Source organism: Spermophilus citellus (assembly GCF_964194105.1).
Source record: "Spermophilus citellus genome assembly, chromosome: 11".
In the NCBI taxonomy this organism is placed as follows: domain Eukaryota; kingdom Metazoa; phylum Chordata; class Mammalia; order Rodentia; family Sciuridae; genus Spermophilus; species Spermophilus citellus.
In genome coordinates this window covers 97,359,467-97,385,907 of record NC_138192.1, presented here as the reverse complement: position 1 = coordinate 97,385,907, position 26,441 = coordinate 97,359,467, and the positions used below count along the sequence as shown (strand labels likewise).

The window sequence follows — 26,441 nt, the reverse complement described above, 5'->3', positions numbered from 1 at the left end:
GCACAAGTGTCTGAATTTACTGATTGAAGTATTTTCTTAAACTATTGATGTTCTTAGCTGAAGTAGGTATTTACATAAAAACAGGGAGTCACATAGTCTGGAAAGACTGATAGATAGGAAATAAATGCTCTGTTGGCATCATATTGCAGTATATGATATAAATAATTTTGTGGATATTCTGTTTTGGCCTGAAATTCTCTAATAGAAATTTTAATGTTTCTTATTTTATTTAGTTAAACACTGAATTAAGCAAAGATGAGCTGTGTTTGCATCTCCAGTACTAATTTCAGGATAGATCGCAACCCCTGAAAATATGAGATGTACTTAAAATTTCATTCTGCTATATTTTATAATTCATATAATTCTATTGATCAAACATTTTTTAAAATTCCCACCAGGTACCAGACACCACCTGATAATGTCTATTTGCTTAGGCACAGAAATAAAAGGCTGTTGGCCCTTTAGATACTAAACATAATTGGAGTCTAAGGTGTTAAGAGGTTAAGGAGTATGCCAAGGTCGTCTTATTTGAGGCATAAAGGAAAGACATTTAAATCAACCTGTGGATTTTTAGGCAAAGTGTCCTGGGAGGAGTATGGATAAAAAGAATTAGTCATTTAAGGAAATGTAGAAAGGGAGTTTTAGGCAGAGAAGTATATGGATAGCTATTATTCTATAAAATGAATATGGAATCAGTACAGCTGCTCAACAATGGCAAGAAACTATGTAGAGAATATCTTTATGTAGAATGTTATTTTTTTTCTAATGGAACAGTCATAATATGCTATCATTACTAGCACACAGCAATGTCATTCCATAGGATTTCATCATATTTTGATTTTCATTTTTAGAGCTCTGCAAGATATTATCATCCATTGTTTTGGAGGGATATAGGAATCGAACTCAGGGGTGCTTTAATACTAGGTTACGTCTCCAGCTCCCCCCTCTTTTTAAAATTTTCATACACTAAGTTGCCCAGGCCGAACTTGAACTTGTGACCCTCCTGTCTCAGCCTCCTATGTCACTGGGTATCATCCATATATTAGAGGCAGCAGAATTGAAGCTTTCCTTACTAGTAATCAGGGAAATGCAAAACAGATCACAGTAAAATTCCATTTCACCTTCATCATACTAGAATAGCCCAAAGTCTGATGGGATAAGTATTGTCAAGGTAATGATAAATCCTCCCATCCAGTGCCAGTGGAAGAATAAACTTGGGATGGAAAAAAGAGATTTTGTCTTATGATATTTTATTTAATTTAAATGAAATGTGGCCACATAATTAGATTGAAAAGAACAGCATTTATTGTGGTATTTGTTTCTCTGCCTCCATATTTGAAGTATTTCTTTCTATCTTTTTTAATAGCTACATTGCTATATGTTGGGTGACTTAAACAAGTGGAAATTTGTTTTCTCTTAATTCTGGGGCTAGAATTTTGAGATCAAGGTGTTGCTTTCCTTGGCTCACAAGTGGCTGTCTTCTCCTGTGTATTCACATAGTCTTCACATGGGTTTATATTTTAATCTCTTTTTCTCATAAGGACACTGGTCGTATTGGAGTAGGTCCCATCTTAATGACATAATTAGTACCTGAAAAGGCTCTATGTCCATAGTAACAGTGTGATGTACTGGAGCTGAGTATTTCAGCCTATGAATTTGAGAAGGACATAGTTCATCCTGTAGTAGTAGCTGCTCTGACTTTAACATGGTTTGTCCTCCTGAAATCATATTGAAATTTAATTCCCATTGTGGACTATTAAGAAGGTGAGAACTTTCTCAGCTATGGGGTTTAGAGGTAGAGTTGTTGGGAAGTGATTAAGTTTACATAAACTCATTAGGGTGAGCCCCCCCCAGGATTAAATCCTGTGGCTTTTTAAGAATAGATCAGGCACACATGCACACTCATTATTCCCTGTCTCTCAACATGTGATATTCTGTGCATTTCAGGACTCTGCTAGCAAGAAAACTATCACCAAATGAAGCCTTGCAACTCCAGAACCATGAACCAAAATAACCCCTTTTCTTTATAAAGGAGACAGCCACAGGAATTTCATTATATTAATGAAAAATGAATTAAAGGAGCAAAGTTAAAAAAAAATTAATTAAGGTCTTATAGTTGTTATGATGGATAATTCAGACCCTGATGTTTTTAAACCCAAATGTTATTTTCAGAAAGTTGCATTAGTGTCCTTAGATTCCTAGAGATATACCCCCAAACTAGTTACTTTTTCCCCCTCAAAGACTAAGGAATTTATAGAGAATAATTTACTGACTTGAAAATAAAATCAAGAAGAGAAAATACAGAACTGAAACATTGAAAACTCTAAGCACACTGCCTGTTTTCTAAGTATAATGTAATTTGTATTTGAATATAGGAAAATAAAGGACAGTAGACATAAGGCAGGAAATAAGGGGTGGCGGGATATGACAGAGAATGAACAAAAAAGCCTCAGGGTTTGTTATAGGAAAGAGCGAGAAGAATAATACTTTTTCTTTTATTAAGCATGCCTAGCAGAAAGTCAGAAGTATCTTGAAATGTTTAGTCTGCTCTTATTATATGAATTCCATCATTACAAAATGGTAGTTTTGATGTTAAAACACTCTGCATGTAAATGTCAAAAAAGTTCCAAATAATCATGAACTTCAGATATGATTAAGACTCCAGAATAAGGTTTTATTTGTGAGCATTCACTCATTGCTGTTACACATGGCAGTCTCTGTGCCAGGTTCTGACAAAGGAGAGACTCTAAAATGGAGAGTTTCTGGATTTGGTTTTGGAATGTGGTCAATCCTCAAAACATGTTTCATTTCTTGTAGTCATTCATAGATCAGTAATATAAGTCAAATATCTGTACATTAGATCAAACTTATTTGGCCAGGTGAAATTAAAATGAATAATCGTTACCTTGTGTTAAATTATCTACTTGTATGAAAGGTATAACTTCAAAGAATTAGAGTTTAAAATGAAACAAAATGATTGCTTTCATTACAGTTTTATGATAACTTAAAAAAAAAGAAGTTGGAAAGATTTTCATAGTAGTTTTGTTCTGGAATGAAGTCAGTAACTTTATTCAGATGCCATTGAGGTGACACCAACTTATGTGTTTGCTTCTGGTGTTTCCTCCTGTGGGTAGAATGTGCTCTTTAATTTTTTTTTTATACTTTGACTTATTGCTATATTTGGAGCTGTATAATATAACACACATCCTGCCTGAGATAACATATTTTTTTTCTTAATTGCACTTATATCCTCTCTCTTCTCTTTTTTTTTTTAAATAGATAATATTAAGTGATTAGAGAAGCATCTCTGGGAGTCAGCTAAGATGTCTCGGAGAAGATTTGATTGTAGAAGTATTTCAGGCTTGTTAACTACAACTCCTCAAACTCCAATGAAAATGGAAAACTTTAATAATTTCTATACACTTACATCTAAAGAGCTTGGAAGGTAAGAATACTATGATGTATATGCTGTTTAAAGTCAAATTTTGGATTTCTGTTTCTATAGTTCTGTGAAGTCATCATCTCTATTGCTGTTATTCAGGGTCTCAACTGACTGGAAAATCAAATCTGTAGATGGTTTAGTGACCTTCTATCAAGTGTCACACCTAACTTCAGAGTTCCTATGGGAGTTTTCCCTTTCTTATCTAAGGTCATGAATAGAAAGAGGGCTGCATAGCGCAGTGGATTGCTGAGTCCAGATCTGGGCTCTGTCATTTCCTAGCTGTGTGAGCTCAATTAAATTACTGGACCTCTTGGTGCCATAGTTTCCTCATCTGAAGAAGGGAGAAAGATACTTGTGTCTATTTTATCTTGTTGTAAGGGTTAAATAACTTAATATTTGTAAAGTACCTTATATAGGGTGGTATAAGTTTTTATTTAATAATTTTTAAAAATTCCTAGGATATTTTAGTTTGTACTTGCCTAAAAAAGAAATAGGGAGATTCTCCTCCATCACTTTTTTCCTAATTAAATAAAAATAGTTAACATATACCTGAAATATAGTTCTGTATCACAAAGAATGATTCTTCTATAAGTAAGAGCCTGTATAAATTTTACCTTGGCTTAATCATGGTGTAAGTTTCTAAACGCCAAGGAGTGACTTGATATTATGAGATCATTTAGTACTACTCTTTTAATATACATGAAATTATAAAAGCTATGCCAAGTTATCTATTAAGTATCTTCTGAGCTTTAAATTAAAGGTAATTAATGAAGGGTTGCAAAATGATGATTAATTTATATGTTCAGTGTGATTTAGTTATGGAGGTAAATGTTTTGGTTTTATTAAAATGGCCTGGTTAGTCAATGTTTGCATAGATAGATGTATACTAAAATAGTAGGGTTAATTTTTTTCTTTGAAAATCTCAATGTGAAAACAAAAATTGAACGATTAGAGGTAATTCTTTCCATAGTAGTCTTTTTGTAAATTTTTTTTTAGTTATAACTGGACACAATACCTTTATTGTATTTATTTTTATATGGTGTTGAGGATCAAATCCAGTGCCTCACACATGCCAAGTGAGCACTCTACCACTGAGCAACAACCTCAGCCTCCATAGTAGTCTTTTAAGATGGAGACAAATCGTTGCTTTTTCACTTTTATAGATATTGAATGAAACCTTTTTCAAAATGAAGATTATGAGAATATATTTTTCAAAATAAAGATAAGATCTACCTTATTAAATAAAAGAACACAGTGCAAAAGCACAGATTATAATTGTATCATACTAATTAATTTTGTATGCAAACTATTTGCATTTTTTTTCTTTTTTCTTTTTTTTTTCTTTTTTAACTGGGGATTGAATCCAGGGATACTCAACCACCAAGCTACATCCCCAGCACTTTTTTTTTTTTTTTAATGACAGGTCTTGGTAAGTTGCTTAGCGTCTAACTAAGTTGCTAAGACTGGCTTTTAACTTTCGATTCTTCTTCCTCAGCCTCCCAAGCCACTGGGATTATCAGCATGCACCACCACTGGCTTGGATGTTTTAATGGTATATTAAAAGAGAATTTTAAAGACATTTTAAAATGACTTTGGTAAATCATTTTGTTCTGTCTTTATTTGTCATTGTATCATAGCAAGGAGTGTTTTGTTTTGTCTTCTTCTTCTTTTCTTCTTTTATGTCATAGAATCTTTTCATTGAAAAATTTCAGTGGTCTTCTGATAAAATTTTCTTTTAAATGCAGTAAGCAGTCTTTCCTCTAATTTCCCCCAACAAGCCATTAACCAGCCTCAATTTGAATGCTTCAAATGTCTGTTTCATTTTTGGATACCTTATAGGCATAAAATGTTCTGTTTTCTACTCTGCTAATGTCTACCTAATAGACACTGTTTTCTTTTATAGCTATACGTAATGTCCAGCCATGTAAAAGTCCTTCAGATATTTGAATATTTCTAACCTTGACAGTTTCCTTAAATGCTTGTCATATGATCTGACTTCCAGACAGCTTTCCTTGATGCAGATACCCTCTTCTGAATCACTTTGTAGTGTTCATTTGTCTCTCTTAAAATGGGAGGCTTATGATTGGAAATGGCATCGTAATATCTCACCCTTTAAAGTTTAAGGAGATTGTGTTGAGGAAGCCTAGAAGTTCCCTTAGGAACCTGCTTTCTTCCCTCCATACCTCCTTCCTTTCTTCCTTTCTACTCTGTCCCTCTATTCTGTCTTCCAGCCACCCTTCTTCCAAAAGCTGCATCAAATCTGCCACATGACATTATATAAAACATTAGTAGAAACAGATGAGCTACAAGTCAGTTGGCCTGCCTTTGTTCTGTATCTAAAGTTGTATGATCTACTTAGTTGTATGATTTCCTTTTTCTTATGTGAGAAGATGGACTGTATGTCTCATAGTTTCCTTTTATTATGTTTGGAAACTGCTCTGAACAGGCAATTAGATATTAAATCCTTTAACAGTATGTACAATAAAAGGCATTTTAAAATTTTTTTCTAAGTTACTGTTTTGATGGGTAAATTTATTTGCCTTTATTAAATTAACTTTGCAAAACAAGCTCTTATGGGAACTAGAAAAGACCTTTTTTTCTGTAAAGGTTTTGGAGAACTTCAACTTTGATGAGGGCAATATCAATAATTCTAAATTGTTTTATAAAAATGAGGTGCCATCATGAGTAAGAATTGTAAACTTGTGTCAGTATGCTTTCTGACATTTTAGAGCAAAAATTCTTGGTAGATTCTGATTAAAGCAAATTCAGATTGCTAATATCTTCTGAAAGAGGCATAATATCATCTTTGTTTAAATTGTTTTAGACTAATGAGTCACATTGATGTATTTAATAAGCAGACCTTGATAAACTAGAAATCATGACTGCTGAGAACATGCTTAAATTTATAAAAATATTGTAACCAATCTTAATGTATTATACTTTTGTGAAGTGGAAATAAGGATCATAGTCTTGTTTCTACTGAAACTTGCATATTTTGTAGTATATAGACATAATTCTAGCATGTGGTGAACTATAATGTTATCTTTCTAAATCCACTGGTTTTTTAAAAATTAATTTTAAGATGTCAGTGAGCAGTCTAAAGGAACATACATAAAAGTTAGTCAAGTTCATTTGTTACTACTCTCAAAAACCTTGCATTGTTCCTGTTTTTTAAACATGTTGGGTCAGTTTTTTCCATCCTTCCCCCAACCGAGGCAAAGTTTCATAGGGCTTGTGGTTAGAAGGGTGAGGCAGATTCAGAAATAAACGTCAGCTTCCTTTGTGGCTTACCCTCCCCATCCCTTCACATTTTATTGTGTATTCTAGAATGTAGAAGGGTAACTACTAGACCTTTTCGTTGCTGGGAAATCTGGTCAGCCTTGCCTTTTAGGGTATGAATTAAGTATTATTGTTAAGGGTTTTTAAAGATTTCTTGAGTGTTTTATTAAATTTGGTACAGTAACATTATATATTGAAAATTATTTTGGAGATTTCTAATAACTAGCATTTTAGAATAAAACACTTGTTTCTCCCCTAAGGATTCTGTTAATTGTAAAAATATTTACCTTGTTTCACAGGGTACACACATACACACACTCTTACATATATTCATGCACATATATAAAAATTTTTGGAATCTCCAACTTTAAAAGTGCCTGAGTACAGCATACAGAATAGCACAGTATGTGGCATTCTAGTAGGTATTCATTCAACAATTAAATAAAAGTACTTTGTTCTTTGTTTCTGAGGGAATTTTTCCTCATGGATATAATCATAAATTTACAGCAAAACTTAATTGCCACTGTTAGTGCTGTAAACTCTTTTTTTTCTGATGTATAATTTTCTTGACTAACTTTCTGTTGTCTAAATTTTACAAGATGAATTTCTTTATAAAAAATTTCCTTTCTGTTTTAGACAAGTTTTTGCTTCCAAATCCAAGAATTGGCAGAAGTAAGTTAAACTTCCTAGAAAAAAAAAAAAAAAACACACAGCAAAAAACAGAACTATTTTAAAAGGAAGGAATTGTAGTGGTTAGAACAGAAAGTTAGAAATTCACATTCCAGTTTACTTCTTGGCACTCCATTTCCATATGTGACCTTTCGTGAGTCATGTAGTCTTATTCTGACTTAGTTTTATTCACTGTAAAATTTATAAAACATCAATGTTTCAAATATAAAATTGAAGAATTGATTTATATTTTTGTGTACTTATTGAAATGCTTGATTCAATTTGTGTACCTTTTTCATAAAGTGAGAAAGTATTTTGTAGTGAAAATTAAACATCCTCAAATCTTAAAACTGCTTCAAAAAATCAGTTTTGTTACATGGAAACTTGAGGCATATTTTAATAAATGTAAGAGTCAAATAAATTACAGCTTTTTTTCTTTAATAGCTAGTTTGTTTTCCAGTGCTTTTCATTGGCACCCATTTAGGGGAAATTTTAAGAAGAGTAAAATACAATCAGGCAATTAATTCTACCACCCCATACACACTCTAAAGACCAAGTGTATTAAAAATTGTTTACCTTGCTAAGGTCTTGGGAAGTTTGTTTTGGGGAGTTGGCCAAGGGAACTGTGGAACAAAAATTGTCTCCTAAAATTTTTATTTATACCTGATTTTTTTAAAAACTTTTTTTAGTTGTAGATGGACACAATATTTTTATTATTTATTTATTTTTATGTGGTGCCGAGGATAGAACCCAGGGCCTCACACATGTGAGGCAAGCGCTCTACCACTGAGCTACAACCCCAGCCCCACACCTGATTTCTTAGTACCAGAAACTGGAGAGGTTATTAATTTTGGATCCTCTAGACTCACAAGACTTATGGAGGGGCTGCAAAGTCTGAAAATTCTCTGGAACTGAGTGTAAACTACCTGGTTAAGAGCATATGTACATTTTTTCTGTGTAGGCAAATGAATTGCTTTTATTTCTCAGAATTGTCTTTCATTCAGGCCTTTGTGAAACTAAATATTGGATGACTGTATACTTGTAGTACATACATATACCAGTAGACATGTTTAAATTTTGGTGTGTTTTAAAATTTTGACTAAGATGCTGAGTACTGATATGGGAGAAAGCCAAAAACACACTCATTTCTAAAATAAGAAATATGTGTTTGTACCTACCTGTTGATATGTGTGTGTTTGTACCTACCTGTTGATTACTATAAATTTTCATAGTTAAACATGAAATGTCTTTAAATATTCTCCATAGGGTATGTATCTCTGCTATCTGTTAAAGGAATCACAGACCACTGAGCATTAGTAAGAAATATACTGGTAAAACAGCTGACGAATTGCAATTGAAAGTTTCCAACCTTGTTAAAAATCATTTTAAAATGCTAAATTATTACAGTAACAAAATTAAATGGACCAAATACCCACTTTTGCATTCATTTTAATTTTTTAGATTTTAAGAAAGGCTATTTTGATTAAGGAGTTAATGTGATGCACTATGAAGGGTACAGTTTTTGGAAAAAGACTTAAGTTTAATCTTTATCTTGACCAAGTTAAGTATCTTCTCTGGGGTCTGCAAAAACAGAATAACATTGTTATGATTCTTAAACACCATAATTTATGTCAAGTATATGGCATGGAGATGGTATACAAATGAGATTGTCTTTTTGTAGTGATAAAAAATCATATTAATAATGAAGAGTAAATATAATTCTGCCATATCCTGTTATTAAAATTAAAATTTGTCATTTGTTTTTTATGTGATAACACTGTAAATTTCATAAAAATAAATGTGATGCTTGATATAGTTTAGAGAATAAAGACACGTTCCTAGTGACATGAAGATTTGAAACATTTGACTTTAATTTAGAGGTGTAAGAGTGTCTGTAATATATTAACATAGTTCTCTGTGGTAAAATTAAAATCAATTTTCCTTTTTTTTTTCCTCCAGAGGAAAATTTGCTGTGGTTAGACAATGTATATCAAAATCTACTGGCCAAGAATATGCTGCAAAATTTCTGAAAAAGAGAAGACGAGGACAGGACTGTCGAGCAGAGATTTTGCATGAGATTGCTGTTCTTGAATTGGCAAAGTCCTGTCCCCGTGTGATTAATCTTCATGAGGTCTATGAAAATTCAAGTGAGATCATATTGATATTAGAATAGTAAGTATGTACTTCAGTAAATTTAAGTTACCTATTCTAGGATAGGTGACTTGAAATATAAAAAAATAAGAATAATAAAAATATGACAGGAACTTGTAAGGATTCCTTTGATAAAATGTTAGAGAAACATAGTTCATATTCAGATATTTTTCATAAGGGTAAATATATAGCCTTACACAAAAGCACAAAACAGACAGCAAGAAATAAACAAATGTCAATACAGTATTTGGGGGATGTGGTAAAATTATACTTTTATTTTTGCTAATGACGTGGAAATTGAGATTTTTTTTTTGTTTTGGAAAACAATGTAATGGGCAAATAGAATTGAAATCATTTATATACTTTGTGCATCTACTTGAAAAACACTTCCAAGGAAATCTAAGAAGAACAGAATGGTAAACTGCAGAAGGTAATGACTAGAACATTGTTTGTTAAGAAACCCATTTAGTATGTGTGAAATGCATAACAATATGGTAAGAATTGTAGCCATAAGAAATTATGTTCTTTGTCAGTGAATGCTGAAACAACCAAATATTCAATAATTGATGAGGTAGTGGGAGTGGAAGATGGTTAAAATAGCAGGTTTTACTAATATATCCACATGTGACTCTTAGTGTCTGTATTACATGAAGATCTGACACATTTATTATAAGGATGTAACAAGTATGAATATCTATAACAATTATTAGAAAAGATAACTTTAATGTGTGTTTATTATGCTTTAGATTCTAATAGTTTTAATAAAGTAAATCTACTTTCAGAAGAAAATGTATTGATGATTGTATTAATTCTTTTTAGTAGCTAACTTGCCTCATTGCCTTTTTGAATTTAAAAGCATATTAGCCTTATTTTAGCTTCTAGTTATCTTAAGGATAAAGAGGTTTATTTGCATATTAATAAAAAATGTGTTTGTGCCAGGAAATAGATTTGCCTGGAATCAACTTGTAAATGAAATTGCTAATTTTGCAAAATGTTAAGTAGACAAGTATTTCATTTCATAATGAATATCATGTAGATTTTTTTAAAAATATTTATTTTTTGGTTTTAGGTGGACACAATATCTTTATTTTTATGTGGTACTAAGGATTGAACCCAGTGCCTCTCACATGCTAGTCAATCACTCTACCTCTGGGCAACAACCCCAGCCCCAAATATCATGTACATTTCCCAGAACACTAAGATATCATATTAAGGCATGTTATAACACCTTCAAAATAAATTTGAATTTTAGTAAATGCCAGAATAGGGGCTGGGGAAATAGCTCAGTTGGTAGAGTGCTTGCCTAGCATGCACAAAGCCCTGGGTTCAATCCCCAGCACCACCAAAAAAAAAAAAAAAATGTAAATGCCAGGATACTCCCAATAAGATTTCATATTTCATACATTTTGTAATTATTTTTGTCAGCTGTTTTTTAAATAATTATCACATGCATGACATCTGTATGCTTGAAGTATGCAAAAAGTAGCTAACATTTTTCAAAAATTGTGATGGAATACTAGGTTTGAAGGATGAATATACATGATAATATTGATTGTCTTCATAAAGTTTGTCTTCTGGGTGTTCATTTAAACAGCAACAACAAAATACATTAGAAAATTTTAATACATTTTATGGATAGACGTTGTTTATAATCTGAAAATCATTCAAGTACCCTGTCTAATAAACTAGCAGAACTGTTACTGATCTCTGTACCTCTGGCTGAAATGTAGCAAGCACTCAGCAAATGTTTGGTAAAAAAATTTAATTTTTTACCAAAGTTTAAAAAAAAGTCACTTAAGTTATTACTAGGGTTTTGGCTTAATTATTTTGCCCACCACTTTTGGAGTGGCATTGTCACATCATGTAATTTGAGTTGATGGTAAAATATGGTCAGACAGTTGTTTTAAAAGGTGGCATTATTTTTTATATGGTAAAAATAAAATGGTGGAATCTTTTACTCTAATTATTATTACCAATTCAATTCTGTACTCAAACCATTCTACATACTCATTTTTTTTTATTTTACAAAAGTTCAAATCTATAGAAAGATGGAAAACTAGCACAATTGACATTCTTACATGCTTTACTTTGATTCACCAATTTTTGACATCTTGCCATGGCAACATTTTGAAAATTGTACATAGCATGATATTTATCCTTTGCATGCTAAAGTACTTATTATGAAGAATAAGGGTAATTGTCTATATGACCAGCATCATTATCAAACACAATAAAGCTAACATTTATTCAGTAGTATCATCTAATAGGCCATACTGAAATTTCTTTGTATCTAAAATATCTTATAGACTAACTTTTGTCAGTATAAGATTCATTGAGATTCACCACATATTTCATTGTTAAGCCTCTTCAATAATTTTGTTTATTTTTCATGATATTGACTATTCTGAGGGAAATTTATATCATTTGTCACCTGAAATGTCATACATTCTGGATTTGTCTATGGCCCCATGATTAGATTATAACATTTTCCTTGGCAAGAAAACCATATAGGTAATGATCATATTTTTTATTGCTTCACATCAAGTGATATTAATGTCAGGTTGTTTTATTAAATTTGAACTTGGTTATGGTGGAGTCTACTAGCTCTCCATTCATTAACTGTTCATAAAGATGAACTTATTTGGTTTTTAGATTTAAAAAATGTGAATTGCCAATATTGTTTTTTATTTTTATTTTATTTTTATTTTTTATTTGTTTTACTTAGTTACACATGACAGTACAATGATCTTGCCTGTTCCTTAACTCAGAGTTCTCTATTATAAACAATAGCATCAATATTCAGATTTTCTTTACCATGTTATCATGAGACATATTAAAGTTAATTTCTGGTGAATTTTCAGGGAGTTTTGGTGGGTGGAATGGGATTAAAGTCAAGAATGTGTGATTGGAATTTTTGCATATGTCTACAGAGCATTTTTTACAGTGCCGTTAAGAGTAATGTGGCAAATCTTTGTTGCTTTTCATGTCTCAGACATTGTGGTTAATACTTACAGAGGTGATCTCTTTTAATCCTGTTAATTCATCTGTAAAATGGGAATAATAACATCTTTGTCACATGGTTATCATGAGGATCAAAATAGATGCTATTCATATATACCCAGATCTGTCTTTCTATATTTATGGAGCAGAGCTAATTGTATTAACTACTGTTTTTATTTTTTTTATCACAGTTAAGACAGACTATAACATTATTCACTTATAGAGCAATTCAGTTTTATTCATTCAACATTCAAGTATTAGTACCCAGAATTATTTTTGTCATTTATTTTCTTCTTAAAAATTCTCCCTTCCCTGCACTATTCTTAAGAGTGTACACATTTATACACACATACACGCACTAAAGTTTAGATGGCTGTGTCTTTTATTTAACATGTGTACAGTATTTAAAAGTTATTTTTAGGCAAATGATTTTAAAGGTTGTATTATTTGAATTTTTTTCAGTGCTGCGGGTGGAGAAATTTTTAACCTGTGTTTACCTGAGCTGGCTGAAATGGTCTCTGAAAATGATGTTATCAGACTCATTAAACAAATACTTGAAGGAGTTTATTATCTACATCAGAATAATATCGTACACCTTGATTTAAAGGTAAGGTAAAGTGATTTAAAGGAATGCAAAGTCTGTGTTCCTTTGTTGCTTTTGATGTGTAGAATTTTAAGTTAGTTTTGATCAGAAACAAGTCACATTTAGCCTGTGCTGTGTGCATTCTTTGCCTACCTACATGCTACATGGACCTGATTTTGTATTGGCAGGCAGGAGAAGACTGTACATGTGAGCAGCTAATCACTGAGCTCTTAAAATGCATCATTCTTATGTTATAATTCTACAGTCATTCTACTCTATCCCTCTCTTAGAGCCAAACCCTGGAACTTTTCTTAATTTATGAAACTGTCCACCTCTGAAATACTCAATTCTGTTCTCTGTCTCAGAAAATATATTCTTAATAATCCTCATTCCTTTGTTCCCATTATGCTCATTCATTTTTCTCTTGAGGTTTTCAATCTTTTGACTCTTTCCAGATCATTTAGGTTCCTCTTGTAAGCCCTGAAACTTAAGTCTTTCATGTTGTCCTTTTTCTTCCTTTCCTCCATAGTCATCCAAGGACCTGAAAGTCTATCAATCTCTTACTTTCCAAACATTGGACTCTTCTCTACAATCTCCCTGCATGATTCTTTGACTTCCACTACCACTTTATAATAACAATCCCCAGATCTTGGCCTATACTGCAGGCCTATCTCCTAATTTCCAAATCCCCCCTTTTAAACTGCAATTTGGATACACATGTGAATGTCCCATAGAAACTTTAAAATGTCCATATCTCACACTGGACTTGTCATCTTCCCTTTCTCTTACCCTTTTTAAAAGATACATATAAAAATAAAAAAGCTATTCTCTATTGGGTACCCCTGTGGAGGGGGAGCAGTTTTGACCATCTAATACCCCTACCATTTCCACTACTGATGAGATATAGGAAAAGAGGAAACATAATGAATAAATACCAGGATACTCAGGATACATGAGCTTCCTATTATTAGATTTATTTTTTTCCCCTGCTAAAGACAAATCAAGTATATTACATAGCATCACACAGCACTTGAAGTCATGGATGCCATATAAGCTTGACTTTATATACCATAAAGCCCAAGATTGACAACAACAGAACTAATTACCCTTACTTTTTCTCCTATGTTGGTATCTTTGATTTAATAATAAACATGAGGTTTTCCCAGAGTTAAAACACTATGATGATTGTACAGACTTTAGGAAAAGTACCTCTACATATATATAGATTTTGCTGGTAGCAGAAAATTTTGTCATAAGTCATAATTCTACAATAGTAAAGTTGAGTCATGTGGTCCCAGGAGGCAATAGATGAAGTAAGTGTACCATGAATCTTTTTGTCTAAGCTTCAAACCTGGGAACAATCAGACCCAACTCATCCAGAACCATCAGACTACCTTGAACTACCTTCTCCTAGAAATGTGTGCATGTTCATTCTTTCATGCCTCCTTTTGTGCTCTTCTCCAAGCACCTTCTTGCCTGGCACACTCATGCTTATACTTTTAAAACTCAACTTAAGCATCATCTCTCTTGCATAGCCTTCTTGGACTTTTTTATGAGCAGTATTAGGTATCTTGCCTTATTATTGAGTACTCTGTCTCATAATCAATGTATCAATCTAACTTTCCTTCATACTGAAAAACCTTTTTGAGTACAGTTTTTTACTTTATTCATCATTGAATATATAGTTCTTAAATAGTAATTCAGTATGTTTTGATGAATGACTCAATGAAATACCTAATAGCTAAGCAATACATTTCACTTGATATATCTTCAATCTGAGATTAATATTCTTTTATTATACATTATTTATCATTTTTGTTGTGCTTTACTTAGCCACAGAATATATTATTGAGCAGCATATACCCTCTTGGGGACATCAAAATTGTAGATTTTGGAATGTCTAGAAAAATTGGGAATGCATGTGAACTTCGGGAGATCATGGGAACACCAGAATACTTAGGTAAGAATTTTCTTTTTCCTACACCTTTCAAATTTATTAAGTAAATGATACCTCTCTAAAGTTGTATTTTAGAGCATCTAATCCCAGGATTCATTAGGTTCAAGTCTTTTTTTTTCTATTATTTATATATGACAGCGGAATGCATTGAAATTCTTATTACACATATAGAACACAATTTTTCATACCTCTGGTTGTATACAAAATATATTCACACCAATTTGTGTCTTCATACATGTACTTTGGATAATAATGATCATCACATTCCACCATCATTAATAAATACTGAAACTTGGTTGTGACACATTTAAATGAACTGTACTAAATGTAGGGTTATTAAAACATTCACAGGATATTGACTAAGTGTAAAAATTTATTGTTTATGTATAAAGACTTTGTTTGCAAGGAAAAAAGAAATGAGTAAGAGGGGAGTTAGGGAAAAGGAGAAGGGCTTTATTAGCAAGAATGTTAGGCTTTAGAAAACAGTTTTGTTTTGGAGAAGTATAGAGAATTTATTTTGCTCCTTTTTTTTTCTTTGAGGGGAAGAGAGCTGGAAATTAAGTGCAAATTAGGTTTTTGATAGGTTAAAAGGGATATTTAATCTACTTAAAAATCTGTCATATCCAAGAAGTATAATTTGCTCATAATGTCATTATAAATGCATATGATCATATTTATCCTGAAAAGATAAATTTAAATCAGTCTAATAAAATGATAAAATTAATTTCTAACAGTAATAAAACTAAAACTTTATTAAAGATTCTAGTTTCTCACATTTTATTTCTTCATAATTGCTTTTTCTGACATTAATCTTAATGAAACCTTGTTTTTTTTAACTACCTAGCTTCCAGTTATTCCCAAGAATATTGTTAACACTTTGAACCATCTGGTCTTGGGCTGGGAATATAGCTCAGCTGACAGAGTGCTTGCCTTGAATGCACAAGGCCCTGGGTTCAATCCCCAGCACCAAAAAAAACTCCCCCAAATGAACCATCTGGTCTTATAATTTGCTCAACATTAGCTATTTTTAAATGTGTAATCACAGAATAGCTAAATTCCTGATGATCTTGTATCACTCAAATTTTCAAAATTAAATACAGTTCTAATTTAGTATAGTATAAAGTAATTTTTGTACCTCTTAATTTTTTTAAATTTTCATTAGTTCTTTTTATTTATACATGACAATAGAATCCATCTTGATAAAATTATACAAGCATGGAATATATTTTATTTTTATGTTGTAAAATTTGTTGATATTAAATTTGACTTTTCTTTTCTCTTAGCACCAGAAATCCTGAACTACGATCCCATTACCACAGCAACAGATATGTGGTAAGATTCTGCTCATTACCTAAATGCCCTCATTGAAAGTTGGGTAATGTGTATTCCTGGGTTCTCTGATCCCAAGGATAAATAAGAAGGGTTTTTGTCCAGAAGATTTTATTCAAGTATCATTATTACGCCACAGGAAAATATTTACTTGTCTGTCCTTTTGAGATAACACTTAAACTCTGAGCCAAAGGTATAGAAATAAATAGGAAAATTCCTTTAGGGGATGAAGACTCTGGATAATCCACAGTGCAGAGCTACATGTTCTGTAATAGAGGTAAAATGCTCAGAAAGCCTGGATGAAGCAGCAGACAAAGTAGTCTTAGGTTCCACCTAACAATGGGAAACATTTCATCTTGGTCTAGAAGAATTAGGTAGAGGTGTTTACCAAGAAAAAGATGAGGTCAGATGCACACACAAGTTTGGTTTTATGAGTGTACATTGATAGGGAATTGGGAGTTTTTGTGGCAAACACAGAGAGAACATGATGGGGATTAGAACCAGGGGACTTCAGCAGGAGACTGATCTCATAGGCCAAGTGGAAGAGTTTAGACTTATTCCCTGTGTTCTCTGAACTGCTTATGAGTTTGCCAAGGAAAAAAGATTCTGTTGTTAAATAAGTTTGTGAAACCCATACCATATTGTCTATTTCTGGCTCTTGAGCACCAGCCTTTTCATTAATATATTTATAACTTTGAAAAGTTTTGTGGTGAAGATATTTACCTGTCCAACTCTGTGCTTTGACAAACTTACAGACCGTATGTACACAGAACCCCTGCAAAGATCATTACTGTGTCATTGCACACCATTTAGAACTGCTGCAGCAGCTTTGTGTCTCTGAAACAGATGTCTGTGTTGAAGGGGATATTGTGGACATCATGATATATTTTAAGTACATTGTTTATGTTATTGTAACACATGTGCATGAACTCTCTTTGTGTGAGGCAAACTTTGAGGTAACTAGTTATTTTAGTTTTAATAATATAGGAATTTCTAAAAGCAATTTGAGTCTCTAGTTTATATTTAAGGACAGGAATTTACATAACATTGATAGTACTTTATGTAAATATTTAAAAATTAACATACATTTTTAATTTCCTCCTCTCATTTTTTAGGAATATTGGTATAATAGCATACATGTTGTTAACTCATACATCACCATTTGTGGGAGAAGATAATCAGGAAACATATCTTAATATTTCTCAAGTTAATGTAGATTATTCAGAAGAAATATTTTCATCAGTTTCACAGCTGGCCACAGACTTTATCCAAGGCCTTCTAGTAAAAAATCCAGAGTAAGTAATAATATTAATTTGTTTAATTACTATTACAAAGTAAATAATATGTGTTCATTAAGAAAGATACATTTTAAAGTTATATAAAATTAGAAGTATGCTGAAGTTTCAGGTAAAATGGGGAGAGAGATGATATGAAAGATCATTAAATAATAAATATATAACTTTAGATAAGAAAGTACAATAGGAAATTTAGAATGAAAAGATTTGGGTTATTTCTCAGCCAGCTATTAATCCTTGAAAATAATAGAAAGTTTACAGTACATATGGCTGATTATTATAAGACTTTATTGTGAATGATTTGTAGTTAAATAATTACAGTTATGTAGCAAGAACAAATTACTGATTGTCAAATCTTGAAGGATCAGATGTTTGATGTTTGAACAGTCTTGTAACTGTGTGATCCACACACACACTATTCATTGGCAACTTCAAGGCACAAAAAGGAAAAGCAGACCTTTTCTTTATCCAGAATCAACCTATTTACTTAAAATGGCCTGACTGCATGGTATAAAAATTGTGACATAGTGCTTTATGCTGGCGTCCTGATTTCTTTCTGTTAGTCTTTTATCTCTGTCAGTTATGCATCTTCTGGAGGACTCCGTTTGCTTATCTGTTAAAAGAGAGAAAAACAAAAACTCATTGATTTCTTAATTATTTTATTAGGTTAATTCAAATCCAAATAATTCTTACTGGCATATTATAGACTTGAATGATTATTTAATAGGAATTGTAATAATACTGTGCAGTTATAAACAATTTTTGTTTCTCAAACTTTTTAATATTCTAAAGTTTCTATGATGAACACATTAACTTTACTATAATCAGACAAAAATTACACAGAAAAACAAAAGACTATATAGCATATACCAACTGGTATTTGTGTTAAGCTTGGAGTTACATTTATATAAAGATAGGTTTTTTCCCTTCTTTTACAACTGTAGTATTTGACCATATTACTTTCATAGAGAAACAAAATTTGAAAATTTAAAGTGTTAGATAAATATGATTGAAGACTAGACCTTGTTTTCAAGTTTTAGTGTTATTTTTTAAGAATGCAAAATAATGGAGAGTATGTTACTTATTTATGTTTTCCTCCAAAGGGATTGTAAACCTAGAAATTTTATAATTTTTACTAAATTTTATTTGTTAGGCTAACATATTATTTCAAGCCTTTTGACTAGATTTTTATCTATAAGTTCCATGATAAGTCAAATTGTCAGTACATGTCAAGTTTAAAAAATGCAGTTTTCCTTCTTTCAGCAATCACAACTAGGGGAACACTTTTATATATAAACTGAATCTGCACATGAGCAGATATCAGGCTTGGAGGTGATGAGGAAATACACAGGCTAAATAGTTCCTTGGTTATTTTTGTTTTTGTTGCTCACTTCTCATTCTCATTCTTTGTCTTTTATCATTTACCAAGATAATGAGACAAGTATTTTCTTCAGTAAAGGAAATTTCAAATTAAGTGTAATTTCCATTATGTTTTTGTCAATGCAGACCAGAATCAAGATTTTCAATTAGAGAAAGTAATGGGTTAGCCATTAATTTTTTTTCATGTGAATTGTGGTTCCAAGAAGAGATTTACTAGAAAAAAAGTAGTTCATGGGCTCAGGATATCTTTCTGGTAGAATACTTAAACAGATACAAATCCCCAGCACAGGGAAAAAAAAAAGATATATCAAAGATATATATGTGTGTATGATCTATATATGTATATGATCTATCTATCTATATATATATATACATATATACACACATTTATGATCAAATAAAGAATAAGAATAGTTCTAAAAGTAAACCATGAAAGTGATATTTTTAAAAAACTTGGATTTTTTGCATAATCTTGGAGAAGATATAGGTAGGATTGCATATTAAGGTCATTTAGAGGGCAGTTAAATCCATCTTTTAAAATATAAAGACCCAATAACTTGGGGCTGGGGTTGTAGCTCCGTGGTAGAGTGCTTACCTAGCATGTGTGAAGCCCTGGGTTTGATTCTCAGTACCATATATAAATAAAATAAAGGTTCATTGAAAACTAAAAAATAAATAAATAAATAAATAAATAAATAAATAAATAAATAAAAAGACCCAATAACTTTATCAGTAATTTATTCACAGGAAGTAATCAGAGAAATTCCCCCAATTTTTTTTCAGTGTTCATTGCTGCATTAATTATAGTTAAGTCTGTAAGTATTGATGGAGGTCTGATTAAATAAATTATGGCATATCCATATGAAAGAGTGATAAATAATATGGCTGTTAATATGTTAACTTTGTACTGATATAGAAAAATGTGCTTGAATCACATTACTGAGTGGGTGAACAAGGAAATTGCAAAAATATATAGTGTAGGAACATGTGTTTGTGTGTATGTGTATGGGTGTATGATGTAAACTCCAAAGGGCTTGGACATCCCTATCTTGATAACTGCGGCCCTCATGGCCTTTCACTGCTCACTGCCTGTGGCTTCCTTCAGCAGGTGCTCTGCATTCCTGGCATCTCTAATTTCTTGAGTTCTCCATTGTGGCTCTGGCTTCACTCTCAGAGCTTTACTATGAAATCATCCTGTCAGGAACTGCATACATGTATTGTGACCCTGCCACAAACAACCTAGCCTCTCAGGCTTTCCTTTGAAATTTTGGTAGATGCGTCCACAATTCCACAACTCTGGAATTCTGCATGCCTGCAAAACCACATTTTATGGATGATGCCAGGGTTTGCCTCCAGCAAGAAATGTACTGGGACCTGCTTAGACCATGCCTGTAGTGGTCTCCAGTGTCTAGATATCTGAACATGGGGAAAGCAATCCCAGATAAACAATTCCTGAGGAGTCCCCATGCAATTTGAATACCTTGAGGAGCTCTTATCAAGGAAAGTCTTTGAAACATGTTTACACTTATCTATCTTTGAGCCTGTAAGGGAGGAGGGGTCTTAACTGATTCCTGAGATGCTCTCAAGGCATATTTCCTGTTGTCCCAGTTCAAGGTACTTGGCTTATTTCTAAGGGTTCTAATCTCTTTAACAACTACACCCTCCTTGTCTGGAACTTTTCTTATACTTCCTTTTTGGCTAAACTGCAAGTTTTCCAAATTTTTATATCTGCTCTTCTTGCCCTTTTTTTTTTCTCACTGTAAATCTGACTAAAAGCAGTCTATACTACCTGTGCCACTCCCTGAGTGCTGTGCAACCATGAAAATTTCTATATCAGATTAATTAGTCTTTTAACACTAAACTCAGCCGGACACAGTTTCAGGCCATAGACAAAATGTAGACAGATTCTTTGCCAGAATATAATATGAGTTGCCTCTAGTTCACTTTGCAGTAGAGTCTTCATGTCCATCTGAAACCTTATCAGCACAGTCTTTACTATTTACATTCATGTTAGTAATTTTGATTTTGATCCCTTCATCAGAATTTGTCCTTTAGGCTCTTCTTAGAGCATCCTAGTCTTTCTCTAGCCTATTTCTCCAAACTTCTAAATTCCTCCAATTTTACAAGCCAGTATCAAAGGTTCTAGACCACATCATCATGGATACTCACAAGCAATAGCCTAACTTCTCAGTACCAATTTTTTGTTTAGTTCTCATTCTGCTGTTTTTTTGTTTTTTTTTGGTGGGGGAGGAGGGTGTGCTGGGGATTGAACTCTACCAACTGAGCTATACCCCTAGCCCCTCATTCTGCTGTTTTGACAAAATATTCAAGATAATCAACTATTGAGAGGAAAGGTATATTTTGGCTCATCATTTCAGAGGTTTCAGCCCATGGACAGTTTGTTTTGATCCACTGTTTTTGGTCTGTGACAAAACAGAGTCATGGCAGAAGAACATGTGGTTGGAGCAAACTGTTCACCTCATGGTGGCCAGGAAACCAAGAGAGAGGGAGGAAGGGCAAGGGTCCCTTTATGTTACTCAAGGCACACTCCCAATGACCTAACTTCCTTTCACTCACCTCCCAAAGCTTTCACTACCTTCTGATAGCACTGCAGGCTGATGGCCAAGTTTTTAACACATAGGCCTCTTGGGCAGACATTTAAGATCTAAACTACAGCATGTATCATTTTTAAGTTAGGAGAATTTAGGCAAAATCCAAGCCTCTTGGTATACTTATTCCCTAATCTATTAAATAGTGTAAATAACACCTGTTTCTTAGTTTCTTGTGATTATTAGATAATATATTGAAAACATTAATATAACACCTGGCATATAACTAGGCATTCAATAAATGTTAGCTACTATTATCATGATTATTCTCTACTATTTGGATTTTATAGTATTATATGTTATCTTCATAATCATTTATAACTGTCTATAATCTGTCAAACTAAAGACCTTTTCAACTTGATTTTAGTGCTCAATTTCCCCTTGATGCTTTCTTTCAAAGGAAAAGACCAACAGCAGAATCCTGCCTTTCTCATTCTTGGCTACAGCAGTGGGACTTTGGAAGCTTGTTTCACCCGGAAGAAACTTCTAGCTCCTCTCAAATTCAGGATCTTCCAGTAAGGTCCTCTGAAGATAAGACTTCTAAATCCTCTTGTAATGGACCCTGTGGTAATCGGGAAGACAAAGAGAATATTCCAGAGGATAGCAGCATGGTTTCCAAAAGATTTCGCTTTGATGACTCTTTGCCCAATCCCCATGAACTTGTTCCAGATTTACTCTGTTAGCACTTTTCTCTTTGACTCATTTGGATTGACTTTGAAATTTGAAATCAACTCCATTGTGAGATGTGCTTTGTAGCTTCATATATGACTGTTTATATTGTAAATTATCTTTGGCATAGTAGAATTTAGGGAAGTGTTTTAAAGATCTAGTTGCTTGCATAATATCGTTTGTTCCACTGAGATAACTCCACAGAGAAGGAAATATTTAAATACATGACAAAAATAAAATTTTACATGTGAGTTCACATGTTAATGAAAAGTTCAAGTTCAAGTGAACTTAAAAATATTTTACATGTCAGGAAAAAAAGTCTGTGCTATATTATGATTGCTGTAAACTGAACAAAAAAAATGAATGCTTTGGAATTTAATAGGTTCTCTCTTAAGATGAGTTCTATACCATGATTCTATTGACATAATTTCTTTAGGAAAACAGTGTAAAGTTTAAGCCAAAGTGTATTCTTTATAGATGCTTCAGAGATGTTTTACAAAAAAATGTTTTTCAATTATGAATATTTTGAAACTACATACAATTTCCATTATATATGATCTGCTATGTGAAAGAAGTTCTTTAACCAGAGCAAAAAGGAAGTTAAAAGAATTATATCCTCTGCAAGTCAGAGCAAAGAGTAATAACATGGCTTTATTTTTTAACTCAAATGTCTTTTGCCCACTCTCAGCATATTTCAGATCTAATAAGGTCTGGAAGATGAGGATGCATAGTATGCAAGTATAGTGGTTCTTCATCCTCTAGAATTTCTAGAATACAAGAGACTTAGGAAAAATTGAACATGCTCTATTTTTAGTCAAATGTATTCATTAATTAAGTGTAGAAGAAAATGTTGGCAGATCCAGGCAGCTTACTGAAATTTTGATGTCTCCTAAATACAAGTCCATCATTCAGTGCTTTAGAAGTATATGTAAAAAATACCATGGCATCAGTAGAACTATTAGCACAATGCCAAGGTCAGCATGAGAACATCAAACTCTCCTAAAGTTCTTGTGTGAAATTCCTAGTAATTAAGGAGAGTCTTGGGGGAGGCCTAAGGCCACCAAGAGAGTGGCCTATAACTGTGGTATTTTGCTGGGAGCAATGTGGGCAAATCTAGGGAAAGCAGAACGTTTGGTCAGTGGCCAGAAACTGTTTAGTCCTAATAGTGGGAGGTGATTTATTCATTTTAGGGGGTAATCTTTGATGAGTTTTTCTATCTGATGACCATTAAAATATCTGTTACAGCATCATGTTAAAATAACTGGTCTCATGGCCATATTACTTTATCAAACTGTATATTGACAAAACAAACAACCTCATATTTCCCCATGCAGTCAGATATTACTATAATGATTTAAATTCCTGAAATTTTGATAGATTCCAAATTCCTTAGATGACTTTAAACTATTTTTTAATGACCATCAACTTATTTTATTTGACTAACTGGTGAATTACTTTAACATCCACAGCATTTTTTTTTTCAATATTGAGGATTGAACTCGGGTGCTCAACCACTGAGCCACATCCCCAGACCTCTTTTTAATTTTATATTTTATTTAGAGATAGGGTATCTCTGAGTTGCTAAGTGCCTAAGCCTCTTAAACCACTGGGATTATGGGTGTGAGTCACTGCACCTGGCTCATCCACAGCATTTTAAAAGGAAAATTTCTCTCTACTTTTTTGTGTGTATGTATGTATATGCATATGTGTATATGTATAGGTGTGTGTATATATGTATAGATAGATAAAATATAGTCTCTAAGCAACTTCTCTTAACCATTCTTTGCTGTGGTATATTGTGCTGAACTCAGGTGCTACAAGAGCTCCCTTTTATGAATAATCAATATACATATAAATTCTTTAAGAAGTAGTTTGTTGGTTCAATAAACTAGATGCCGCAGATGCTTAAATTGAGCTTTCATATATCTGAAACTTATGAGTTGTTTTTAAATGTTGAGTGCAACCCCCCCCCCTTTTTTTTTGCCTTCAGTATTAAGGCAATGTGAGCAAAGCTTAGTAAAGTCATTGAGAATGAGGGAATGATTACTTTTCCAAAACACCAAATTATATTTTTAAAATTTTAGAATAATTATGCAATACCAAAAAAATAAAAACAAAGAAATGTTGAGTTTTGAATTATAAGCTACTTCTTTAAAAATCATTTTATACAGGCTTTCTTTTTCTCTGAGGAATATTAAAATAGTTTACATTTCCTTTTAATTAATAAAATATTAAGAGTTGTACATTTCCATAATGTTTTTGTAACATTGTTTTATTGTAAAAAAGCAACTGCTTGTTGCACAAAGAATATAAAAAGAATCTTTTGATGAAGATAATTTAAATATTTTCACTGATTAAATGGTGAAAATCAATCTTTCAAGAGAATTTATTTAGCAAATGACTCGGTTTTTATTCTTTTTCTCCCAAGATAAAAAAAAGTCTATAAAAAGCAAATGATTTATTTTCCTAAAGTAGGAATATAGAGAGCACTTGTGAGTAATTAGGTGTCAGTGACACTTAAAACACATCTGAAAAAAACTGTTAAATTGTGATGGTCTTATAAAGTTATTTGCTTTTTGAGGAGGATCCCTGGATAGGTGGGATTTTGAAATAAATGGTGTATAGATGACAATTACAATTGTCCTTTTACTGTAAGTTGACCTAACTGAGCAGTGAAATTATAATGACACTTTTAATAAAGGAAGGTAGTACCTGTTCTCCAGTCTGTAATGAGATAAGGTGATTGTGCCAGAATATAAACCAACTTTTGTTTCTATTATTATGAAAAAAAAAACAACTCAACCAGTGTGACTAGTGATGCAGTTGATTTTCATTCTGGCACAAGCTCTTTTTTTCATTTTGGATGGGTGACAAACAGTTCAAGGCCATACTTCAAATAGCCTTGTTCTTAATAGCATTTATAAGTTGATATTTTATAACTGTTTACATTTTTTCTGTTTATTTTTGTTTTTGTGGTACTGGGGATTGAGCCCAGAGCCTTCCATATGCTAGGTAAGTGCTTTACCACTTATGTTTAAATTTTCAGTTTGATAACTGATTTGGAATTGTGTTTTTAATTGTTGTGTAAACAATTATACTTTAATTTCAAGTTACATTAAAATTATCTGACTTCTAATTGGAAGAATTATTATTAGCTTATAATTTTATAAAAGTATCTTAAAGAACAGTAATTGTAAATTTCATACAAATTGTTATGCCCTGCCATCTTCACTTTCATTAAATAATCATATTGCTTAAAGCATATAAACAGACATCATGAATATTGTAAGAAAAGTCACAGAACTGTTTATTGTCAACTTAATGATTCTTCTGGTTAAAAATTAAAAAGCACTTTTTTTAACATTTGTGATTGTCCTTTGTTTAAAAGCATTTTTAAATTTTCTATTCCTAAAGTCTTGCCTGAATGTTCCAGCCTTTGACCCAGGCTGTTTATTATTAAGTTTTGTCCTTTGGAAAGACCTCATAAATTTGAAAATAAGCAGATATCTATTCTCTGGTAATAATGGATACTTTTTTTAAAATGTCAAGGAATGGCAATGTGGTATATGTTGCACAAGATTTTTTATCTGGTTGTGGACTAAGTTAGAGTTAATTCCCATTATTCATGGTAGTTATGTTCTATAAAGTTTCACTTGGTGAATGCTGAAGCATCACTCTGGGAAATGTAGAGGTTCCTGCAAATCTCTGTTCATAACATTTTTAAGAGCTGATCAACACGTAACCTTATTTTCTGTTTCAGTCTAAAGACACTGTGTAATATATAATGTCGGTTCATTATCACTGAACTCAGGGCCAATGGCACTACAGCTCATGAAGCTTACCTAACATTTTTTTCTCTATAAGGCACATCACAGCCTTCTTGTATGTAGAAACATTACACAGCACTTCATCACTATCCTTTGGGGCCACTTTGGTAAACAGTGAAATTACCAAAAAAAGCAAAAAAATGGGGGAAAAGGCACTAAAAAGACTGAGAGGACATTTATTGTATGCCAGCTAAAGCAAGGCAGAATGTCACCTTGCTCAACCTCTGCTGAGAATGTTCTGTTGGATGAAC

At 32.4% G+C, this 26,441-nt stretch overlaps 1 protein-coding gene across 1 annotated transcript in view; it reads left to right on the top strand.

Annotated features, from left to right (window-relative positions):
• The window catches only part of STK17B (serine/threonine kinase 17b), a 29,376-nt gene extending 3,654 nt beyond the window's left edge, over positions 1 to 25,722 (top strand). The window contains exons 2-8 of the mRNA XM_081261647.1: positions 3,280 to 3,445; positions 9,350 to 9,562; positions 13,004 to 13,148; positions 14,958 to 15,084; positions 16,365 to 16,413; positions 17,526 to 17,705; positions 22,095 to 25,722. Coding sequence (XP_081117773.1) covers positions 3,324 to 3,445; positions 9,350 to 9,562; positions 13,004 to 13,148; positions 14,958 to 15,084; positions 16,365 to 16,413; positions 17,526 to 17,705; positions 22,095 to 22,377 — 1,119 coding nt within the window. The 5' untranslated portion in view covers positions 3,280 to 3,323 and the 3' untranslated portion in view covers positions 22,378 to 25,722. The remainder of the gene's footprint in view (positions 1 to 3,279; positions 3,446 to 9,349; positions 9,563 to 13,003; positions 13,149 to 14,957; positions 15,085 to 16,364; positions 16,414 to 17,525; positions 17,706 to 22,094) is intronic.
• Positions 25,723 to 26,441: the final 719 nt, after the last annotated feature.